General features: G+C 33.3%; 1 protein-coding gene across 4 annotated transcripts; it reads left to right on the top strand.

Moving 5' to 3' along the window:
• Positions 1-1,581: 1,581 nt before the first annotated feature.
• On the top strand, positions 1,582-10,086 carry LOC133206225 (uncharacterized). Of its 4 annotated transcripts, none has more exons than XM_061342171.1 (3): positions 1,582-1,711; positions 6,967-7,734; positions 8,327-10,086. In XM_061342171.1, the coding sequence occupies exons 2-3, from the start codon at positions 6,975-6,977 to the stop codon at positions 8,443-8,445; spliced, it is 879 nt and encodes a 292-aa protein (XP_061198155.1). In that variant the 5' UTR covers positions 1,582-1,711; positions 6,967-6,974; the 3' UTR covers positions 8,446-10,086. The 4 variants fall into 4 exon arrangements, with proteins under 4 accessions (XP_061198155.1, XP_061198157.1, XP_061198156.1 ...); XM_061342173.1 differs by lacking the exon at positions 1,582-1,711 and adding an exon at positions 4,118-4,215; XM_061342172.1 differs by lacking the exon at positions 1,582-1,711 and adding an exon at positions 6,675-6,810.
• The last annotated feature ends 986 nt before the right edge of the window (positions 10,087-11,072 follow it).

Here is an 11,072-nt window from a genome sequence, read left to right as displayed (position 1 = left end):
CTCATAATCGCTTTGCTACATGATGTCTTAACTGCTCAACCTTGAAGACACAGCCTATGACACTGTGTTACAAAAAGACAGACAAAGGGAAAAATCAAAGAAAATGTAGTAAACAGAAAATTCAATGTTTAGTAGTTGGATATGGAATTTATTTCACTAATGAGGCAGGATTTTTTATATTTTCACTTGTGCTTCATACTAGTGAAATATATATAAAAAATACTGTCTCACTCGTGCAATAAATTCCATATCCAACTACAAAACATTGAACATTCTGTATGTCCTGTCTTATAGAAAATCCTCCGAAGGTGATGTATGATATGATTCAGTTAACAGTTAATGAATACAGTCAGTTAGTGATAAGGGAACGACTATTTGATTCTGAGGGGGACGGGGGATTTTTTTGAGTATTTAATTTCATGCCAGTCAAGGACAGATTATTTACTTTCAAGATGATCAAAGACAGATTATTTATTTTCTACTTCACTGAAAAAAGTTTGACAAGCAAAAAAAAAAAAAAAGGGGGGGGGGGTAAAAATGCCCAACAGACCAAAACACTACTTGTGGTGGTGGTGGTGGTGGTGGGGGGGGGGGTTGTTTGAGGTAGTAGCACCAGTCAAGGACAGATTATTTATTTTCTTGCCAGTTGAGGACAGATTTCCAGTATTTATTTTCAACATTTTCAAGGACAGATTATTTCCAAAATCTGTCAATAATTTAGTACACGAAGTATATTCTTTGGCTTTCCAAGACATCTGGTACAAAATAGATGTAGATATGGGTCTTTTCTCTCATCATGGAAAAGTGTACAAATAAAGGGGTGGGTGGGGGGGGGGGCAACTGTACACGAGTCACTGGTCAATACTTAAAATAACAATATTTTATTACGTTTTGTATTATACACTCAAAATTCATGTGTAATTGAATTAGTCCCTATTATTCTTTTATTCAATTGACCTTACAGAACTTTACATTATGGTCAGACAAAAGATTCCTCATTTTGTCATTGAAGTATTTACTTAAAATGTTTACTCACAAAAAATGAGGTACCTGTGCAAGATACCAACATGACCAAAGGAAGGCGTTTCCTAAAGGAATAGGATTTATTACCAAATCAGGGCCCAATGGGCATAAACATATAACATGCATAATTACAGATAAGATAACAGACAGAATACAACATATAATGAAGAGCAATTCTTCCATTTACTACATTGGTGGTGTTTTGAGTTTCATATGTAGACATAGGTTGTCTTGATTTAAGACATATCTCTACTCTTAATTGATACAACTTAATGTGCAATGATGTGCATTACTATTCCTATATTATTCTTTTGGAAATAACTTAATTGCCGATATCACAATTTTTGCTGTTTTGATTTTTTAATTTAATTACTGTGCATGCACGTTACACAGTTACATGGACGTATATACAGATACTAGTATATATAAAAGTCCCTGGCACATGATTAAAATAATTATTAGAAGAGGGAAGTCGCCGTTAAGCTTTGCGTTTCACCAGAGACACATGCAGTGGTTTCACGCTTAATTTTCCCGCCAAATGACATCACTTAAGTGGAAGCTGATTACGGAAGTGGCAGGCGAGCGCATCGACAGGATGAGTAACACATGAATGGACCGTTGATTCGAGGCCCCAACAAAAACAACGAAGATGCAAGGAACTTTTATGTGACATTATGTGTTTAATAAAGTAAGTATATCGTTACTGACCATGCATTCTGTAAACGTGTTTTGTTATTCCGCTGAAATGACCTGATTATGCCGAGACGGTATGAGTCATCATCTTCATTTTCATTATTTCGGGGAGGTTTTGTGGAATCATGTTCTTTTTTTTTTTTTTGGTAAGAATTCAATTTGTAAAAGAAAGAAATATAAATATAATTTACCATTGCTGGAGTAATAATTTTATTCCGGTTTTTATTCAGTCTTAATCTGGCAGGTGGCTCCCAAATTGCAGAGTATAAAAGTTACATGTTGTCTAAACAACGTCTTGGGATAGGCCATAGGGACTATTTTGGTGGTGGTGGGTTTCTTTATCATATTGATGTTTGGGTAATCATTGACAATTATGCCATGGATTCTTTGGATTCCAAGCATTTACCTGATTACTCGTAAACATGATGAAAAAAAAGAGGATTAATATTTTTCATATAATAAAATTTCCAGTGTTGACATTCATGGTTCAGGTGTATTCTCTTTAGAGAATTGGCCAGGCTTTCGCGATGTAGGCAAAAGCCTGTCCACTTCTCTAAAGACAATAGGTTCAGGTGCAATTTATTTTCACAATATGTACTTCATTTCCAAACCTCTGCAGCATCTTAGCAGGCTAGCATGCTATTGCAGTGATAGAAATTTGCATGGAAGAGGGTATGAAACAGTAGAAACAATTGACATGCAGCTCTGTTTGAGTTTATGAGGACATCTGTCATAATTCATTCTCTACAAAAACATAAATTGACCATTTTATGCACTAGGGCTCACATTAATAGTAATATGTTTTGCATATTTTTTTAAAAAGAATTTCATTATTATTCATATTTATACCTAAGTATAAACAAATAGTTAATAATTGCAAAAAGATGAGTTTTCCAACCATTGAATGTACAAACTTGGATATTTGTTGAGTTGTTGTGCTAGGGATTAAACAAAGACTTGATATATTTCCAAACTGACTGTGAATTCTTGATCTAGAATTAAGTCTAGCTAGACTAATGAAATGAACAAGATTATGTATTGATATTATTTTAATTATTAAATAACACAAAATTATTGAAATTCTAAAAATTTTAGGTACTTTCAGTAAGCATTTTTGGTTAATGATAAGTAGAAGATGTTAAGTTGTTAAATAACAAGAATGATTAAATTTATTTGGAATATTTCTTTGGGGAAGGGTTCAGGCAATCTCATTTCACTTGGTTGCATATATGGTTATTCTATTAGGAGTGTCAAAGACTGATTAAGTTGTGTAGCAAATGAAAGTACACACTTGTACTTAGTGATTCATTCAGAAAAACCCACATCATTACATTCAGAAAAACCAAAATCACTAGTAATGTATTTCAATATTACTTCATACATTTTCTGGAAATATGAAATGTATTTATATCTGTAGCAGTTTACTAGAGTGAAGTGATTTCAAGTACTTGAAGTATATCTGTCTGACAAAGTGTTTCTACTTTTTGACATTTGAATTCATTACAATATAACCATACACATTTTTTTTTAAAATATAACTTCACCTATATATCATGCATGAATACAAGACTGTCAAGTTAAAATGCTCGTAATGTTGGATATGCTTGACAGGCATGTATAATTGAAAGTATCAAGAATTTGTGCATTCCAAATTTTTCAGATGTTTTAAAGTTTTAAAAGATTTTTTTTTTTTTGGCAAGTGCAGTGCTTATAGTCACAAAGGTTTTTAAATACCCTTATACTCATTTGAAAAAATTATATGTTTGTTGAAGAATGTAGACTGAAATATTTATGTTTGTGAGATTGCAGGGCACAGCTGATAACAGCATTGTTAAATCCACATGCCAGTGTTTTACAATATTTTTTTAATTAATACAGGAGATCTGAATCTATTTCATATATACTTGGAAAAATGAAAATCTCTGTGCAGTTGATATTATTTACAACAATCGCGGAAGAAGACGAGATAATGTTTATAAATGCACACAGCTGGATTTCATTTTAATTAATTACCTAAGCATGTGTTTTTCTGGCACTCCCTTCAAAATTGAAAACTATAAAGAGGAAGAAGATGAGCAAAAGTTTGGAGATACTCCCTAAAATTTTTGGATGAGTGCCTGACAATTACATACTCTGCATTATTTTTAGACATCGTGCACCATTTCTGTTCATAGCTAAAAGAGAGCAATAGACTGTAAAACTCGTAACACCTGTGGATTTTGCAAGGCACCAGTTTGAGTGGCATCATTGTTTTTTGAAGATTTGGCTGATTTCAATCCTGTAATGATTGCAGATGCAAGGAATGTGTACGTGGATGTACATACACACTTGTACCAGCGAGCGCATGCAAACTCCTGCTGAATCCAGTTTTTAGGAAGTGTTATATTACAAGTTTCTAGTTTTCAAGGGCAGGTTTAGTGTGCCTTTTGATCAAAAAGAGGGAGGGGATGTTCTAAATCTTAAACATTAAACACACATCTAGCTGAGCACCTCTGATATGTAAGTAAAATTTTTCCTATTTGGTAGGGAAAATTATGAAAGAATGTAAGAAGCATATCACAGTGTTGACAATGGGGGCACAAACAAGTATACATATCAAGTTATTTGCCATTTTTAGCTCATCTGATTTAAAGAATCAAATAAAGTTTTCCTTCTAACTGAAGATTTTCTGTCATCTGCCTGTGCATCAAATCTGGCATCTGTTGCATATTTTTCCACTTTTCTCCAGAAACACAAAGCCACTTTCATTCCAAAGTTGACATAAAGTATCCTTTGGTTAGAAAAGTTCAGTTTTTTTAAAATGAAAAGTAAGTACTTTTCCAAAGGGAGACAAATTATGTAAATTATGATGGGTAAAAATTAGTACATGGACTTTTCTATTTAATACAAGGTAAGATTGATTGATTGTATGTTGTTTTACATTTTGTTCGAGAATTTTTCACTCATATAGAGACGTCACCATATACCAGTGAAGGGCTTCGAATTTGACCTTTACTCGGCACTCAGGGCCTTTGAGTAGTGAGGGTTCTTTATCGTGCCAACTCCTACCGTGACACAGGGCCTGGGTTTTTAAGGTCTCATCCAAAAGACCTGCAACTTTCACTTCAAAATGCTGAGTGCTTGACAAAGGAACAGTTGCTACCTATCTTTTATCGACTTAGGTCAGTCACGGCCGTGATTCGAACACATGACCTTCCGATCACGGAGCAAGCGCTTACAAGGCAAGGAAAAAAAAACATGAAATGGAAATCCATATTGAGCAAGGTGAGGCCGAAAAAAATATTCCCCCCCCCCCCCCCCAAAAAAAATCTATGAGCATATTATCAAAATTTCAAGTTTTAATCCAATAACAATCAACATGAAATATCATAACAAGTAACAAGAAAATTAGGTACTGTAATCCAAGTAATCATGCTGACCCAGGGGCTAAGGTTGGGCCACAAGAGAAATTCAGCATTTCACATGGGAATTTTTTAAATATCTATTTTTACAGTAGCAGTTGGGCCATGATAAATTGAACTAATATGCAAAAGTACCAATGTGGTATAGATTTTATTTTGCTCTTATTAAGAGGAATATGTACACATATGTTAGACTCTTGATAAAATCAAACCTAGAATTTGTCTATTTGATACTTGTATCAAACATATATTCACAATTATAAAATGAAAGTTGCAACCGGGTGACAATAGGGGATCCATTCACCTATTTATTTGTAAGAGAAATATGAAAGAAATGAAAATTGTAGTCTATATGGGCCTCTTATTTGCTCTCAATTTGCTTTGTTATTTCTATATAAGTGGAAAATGATTTATGTAAATGTGCTTAACTGTTACAGTAACTATGCCACTGAACTGTGATGTTTGTCACTTTGTACCCTTGCAGTGTGAGATGATTATACTTGATGTTTTGCCAATATGACTGGATTCTTGAAAGTAACAAAGCTTAAACTTTTTTTGAAGAAATGATATGTGTGGGTTAATGAGTGCCAGGTAATGTGCCATGTTGGGGTAGAGAAGTACCTGAAGTATTGTGGATCAATTCACTACAACAAAGTATAACACATAACTGTATAAAACTATAAATAGGCTAAATAAATGGATTTCACATATGAAATATTGATCATAATTTACTAATAGGTAAAGTTAAATTCAGTCTCATATCCAAATCAAAAATTTCAATATTTAATGCATGATTGGCAATGGTAACCTCCCATTGTGATAAATCACGATTTCAGGTGAAAGATAGAAATCATTCACAGAAAAACTGCAGAGTAATGTGTCTGCACAATTATAAATAGACCACAACTCCCTCGAACGCCCAGATTTGAATAATAACGACTTTATAAAATCTGTTGCCATCATAGATCAATATGGTACCTGGTCTACAGTGGACTAGCTGTGGGATAATATAATCTGCTTTCTCATCATATTGGTGTTGGTAAATCATACTGAACAGGTCAGTCTACTTCAGGGGTTTTCTTTCTCTCTCAGGCTACCTCTCTTTCCCTGGTGTTTTCTTCATGAAAAGGGACCACTTGGGAGTCTAGTCATCTTTTTAAAATTAAAAAAAACATTTTCAAAAATAGCTTTATATTTGAACCTGATTTAATGCTATACCTGTCCAGTCAATGATAATCAGATTTTTTTTAAATAATATTAATAAAGGTTTGTCCAAAAAAAAAAAAAAATCAATAATCCCCATAAAATGGATGAAAATGACATGTAATTTTCAGTATCTTGATGTGCTAGTCCTGAATATTCGTGATATAAATTATACATTCAGATATAAAATTGCCAGAGCACTCCAGCTACATAGTTGTAATATTGTGTGTACAAAGTGTTCATTCACGTCTCATTCTTCCTGCCTCCATCATCTCCAGTCAAAGAAGTTTGTGGTAAGATGGATTTTTAAAGTATGAATCAAACAGAAGATGGAATGTTTATCTGAGTGGGTGAAGCCTAAAGATCCACAGTCTGTTTATTCCTAGTATCATCATATTATTCTTGGCTCTTGAAGATATTGAAGCCATTAAATGATGCATCTTGGCAAGGAACTAGATTGTAAAGTGATTCAAATGAGGAAATTTTAATGGTAGCAGGGAAAACCATTTTGAGGTGGAATGAGGTGCATAATCTTAATTTGTACTGATTAGTGTGTTAGGGGTCAGCATAGGATAGTGAAGGGGGTTTCAGAGTGCATTCCTTGTGTTAATTGATATATGATGTGATTTCTTTTCTGTTTTTTCAGATTTTAAAATGGGGCATGTAAATTCAAGAGTCAGGAAAGAGAAAAAATTGAAAGATGTGAGGGAGGATTACACTGAATATGTAATCAGTGCACTGGAATGTCACAACCCTGAGGTATTATATCACAAAAAGAAGATGAATCGACTCTCCATGCAAGAATTAGAAAGTTACAGAATCAAACAAGGACAGAAAGGATTAAATCGTATGTCAGCCGACATAGAAAGACTGGGTAGAAACTCGGCTAGGAACGAGGTCCAATGGGAAAAATCCATGTCCTTGAATAGAAATCTCAACAACTATCCAGGTTCTTTGGATAGAGTTTCGGAATCTTTCAGTTACGAAAAACTTGATGTGGATGATCATCCAGCATTAACAAAATTACAAAATGAACAAAACCGTCGCCTTGAGAAAATGGAGGAAAGAATGAACCGAATTCGAACTCATGCAATGCAAGAAGCAGAGAGAAGAAAGTTTGCCATAATGTTCAGAGCCAAGACCCAGTCAAGTACATTGGATGTGAACAAAAATGAAAAGCTCTTGCCAAATGAAAATGATACTATTCTACATTGTGAAAAAGACATTGAATTGAAGAAATGTTGTAATGAGAAATTGGAAGATGACAATGGTGATATTATTCCTGTCACAGTGATGAAAGACTTGGAAGAAAAGGTTCCCAATGATACACCAATGGACTCTGAGAAACACAAAATTGTGGTGGCTAGGAATTCATTTTTGCCAAATCTGCCAGCCCTGAATAACATGGATCTGAGTAAGTTTTTTTTTCATTTTATTAAACTTTGTTTTAATACTGAAAGTGAAATAGATAAGAATTAGTTAACTTTTTTGGAAAAAGTACATACATGTACTTTTGCTGGTTATGTGCATGCACTGCCTGATAACGGGCACAGTGTTAGAATGTGTGGAAATGATGGGAGACCTAGAAAATTTATAGCCAATTATGGTCTCTTTCAATATGGCTGCAATATAACATTATCAAACAATTTTCATGCATTACTGAGAGTAAAGAATTTCAGTTATCATAATTTTGGTGACACATCATGCACATACTGTTGTAAGATTACTGTAATTCAAAATTGCTTTGGAAAAAAATGGGTTGCCAATATAATAAAGCACCACAACTCAAGATATGAAACATAGGTTACATGTAAATTTCTGACACATTTGTTAGAGCAGACTTATAATGTTACAAGCCATTCTGAGATAATCTTACATGGAGATAAGTCTAATTTGATGTGTTTAGCCCTTGGCCACAGCAGATTTACCTCTGCCATGACTCATCTGTTAATATCATTTTGTACTTTCTTAATCACTAGTTTATAGTTTGTGTATATCGTTTTCAGGTGATCCCAAATCATATCTCATGCTGCCTTTTCTCTTGCCGATTTTTGTCATTTTGGTGATTGTGAAAAGACTCCAGGAGGTACAGAATTCTCGTCGTCAGTCACCACAGAAAAAGTAAAACCATGATATGGCAGACAGCAACAGATAAATGTCCAGTGTAGGATTGACCACAACAATGCAATATACATGTGGCAACAGTTACAACTTTATACAGACCCAAGGTTTTAGATTTAACACAAGACCTTATTGTTGGCCTCACAAGAATACTTTATTCTCTTGCTTTGTTGAGTTCGGAAGTTGTCACAATTGTATTTGGTGTAAAGTTTTTTTTTTATTTAAATATTGACAAATATTATAAAATCATCTTTCGAGCTATGTGGGTCTGGCTGTAGTAAATTGCTTTGATATTATGAACTGTAAATCTGTGATGCTAATATTATTTGAAATGCATATGTATATGTGTATATATACATTACAGTAAGTAAATCTACAAAACCATATAATACATGTCATAATACTCAAAATGCTACTGTGGATATCTATATTATGTTTTAAATTTGTGGGCTTATTTGTTATTTTATGTATACTTGTATTTTACCCCATAAATCAAGATGTTGCAGAATCCTGAACTTTAATGAATCACTTACTTACTTTCAAATTTCCTTGACAATGATATGTTGATAATTTAGTCAATTTGGGTATTTTATGATTTTTAGAAATCATGTTACAATCACACCTCAAGAGATTATGATTAATTTTATTTTTTAAGAAAGATTGAGATTGTATATTTTTCTTGAAATAAAATGCAGTGTTTTAATGTTTTATAAGAAATCCTTTCTCCACTCAGGCATTGATATTTTCTGTGTGTATACTGTATATGTTAATTGTATTTATCAAGGCAACCTCCATTTAGCATATAATACATCGTATTTCATGTTTATGGATTGCTTATAAGTATGTAGATGTGAAATTGAAAATCCTGTGCAATATTATCCACCTAGTCAAATTGTTCCAGTGTGGGCAGTTTATTAACTATAAAGATTATCCCATGTTAATCCTTTTCAGTTTATTTTTGGTTTAATTGAAATTGCTTCAACAATAAGTGATTTTACACGCACAATATATACCTGTATAAAGATACGGTTTTGATTAAAAACAGCACTCTATACCTGTACAATGATATGGAATATTTTGTTTGGAGTGTGTGGTGTTTCATTTTGTGCTTCACACAATATAATATATATATATGCATTCAATCACCTGATGCATTGACAAAGCAAGAGTTTGTGGGGATGTAAATTTGTGGGGAAGGGTCACCAACGAGCATTGATCTCCCATGAACAATGATGATTCCACAGTAGTCGAATTTCGACAAAATTTATTCATATGGGATTTTAGCGTGGTTGATGTAAAGTCTTGGTCATGTCGTAGAGTGTAAAAATTGTACACTTAGATGGACTTGCATCACAGAAGGAATATGTGTATAATTTCACATCTAGTCAAAATACAACAGGTGCTTGCATTTATACTTTGTTGATTTGCAATATTTTGCATAAATGGCAAACAAATTCTGATTAAACTTTTTCATTGACTATTCAACATATGATTTTGATGTTCTTGTAGGGGCTTGTGTTTTACACACATATGTATTTATGCATTATCAGTATCTATCCTGATATATGCCACTGTGTAAACATTTTGTCTATTAGTGTTCAGTTTATACAAATCAAAATAATATTAATAAATGAGGAGCATTGTATGACTGATTGATTTCTGTTTTGTTTTGTGAAAATTTGCTTGGGAAAGAAAAATCTTTTTGTATTCTCCTAAAACAACCCATCAGAAAATGGGGATTATGATTTGTGCATCATCAAAAATGAAACCATATTAAGTTCAATGGATCAAAGTTTAAGTACTTTTTACTACAGTGTTTTTAGCTCACCTGAGCTGGAAGCTCAAGTTTATTTCTGATCACCAGTTGTCAGGCATCCATCTGTCTGTAAACTTAACATTTTCCACTTCCAAAGAACCACTGGGTTAATTTTAACCAAAGTTGGCACAAAGCATCTTTGAGTAAAGGGGATTCTAAAGTTTTCAAATAAAGGGCCAAACCTGCTTCCAAGGGGAGATAATCAAGAAAAGGCAAAAATAGGTGGTTTCAATAAAAAAATCTCCTCCTCTAGAACTGATGAGCCAGAAAAAATGAAACTAATGTGTAAGCTTCCTGAGGAAGTGTAGATTCTAAATTGTTCAAATCATGGACCCTGGGGGTTAGGATAGGGCAATAATAGGGGATCAAAGTTTTACATTGAAATATGTATGAAAAATCTTCTTCTTTAGAACCACAGGGGCATAAAAGATGAAACTTACGTATAAGCTTTTTAAGGAAGTATAGATTCTAAAATGTTTAAATCATGACCCCAGGGTTAGGGTGGGGCCACAATAGAGGATCAAAGCTTTACATTGAAATAAATATATGAAAAAAAAATTAAAATTTTCTTATCAAAAAACCATTGGGTTAGAAAAGATGAAACTTTTGTGGAAACTTCCTGAGGAAGTATAGATTCTAAGTTGTTCAAATCATGGACCCTGAAGGTTAGGATGGGGTGATTATAGGGGATCAAATTTTTATGTTAAAATATTTATGAAAAAATCTTTAGAAATCTTCTTAAGAACCACTTGGCCAGAAAATATAAAACTAATGTGTAAGCTTCCTGTGGAAGTATAGATTATAAATTGTATAAA

Source organism: Saccostrea echinata, unplaced genomic scaffold (assembly GCF_033153115.1).
Source record: "Saccostrea echinata isolate AGI-Se365-2 ecotype Australia unplaced genomic scaffold, CSIRO_AGI_Sech_v1 ptg000054l, whole genome shotgun sequence".
Lineage (NCBI taxonomy): Eukaryota > Metazoa > Mollusca > Bivalvia > Ostreida > Ostreidae > Saccostrea > Saccostrea echinata.
This window is presented reverse-complemented; position numbering and strand designations above follow the sequence as displayed.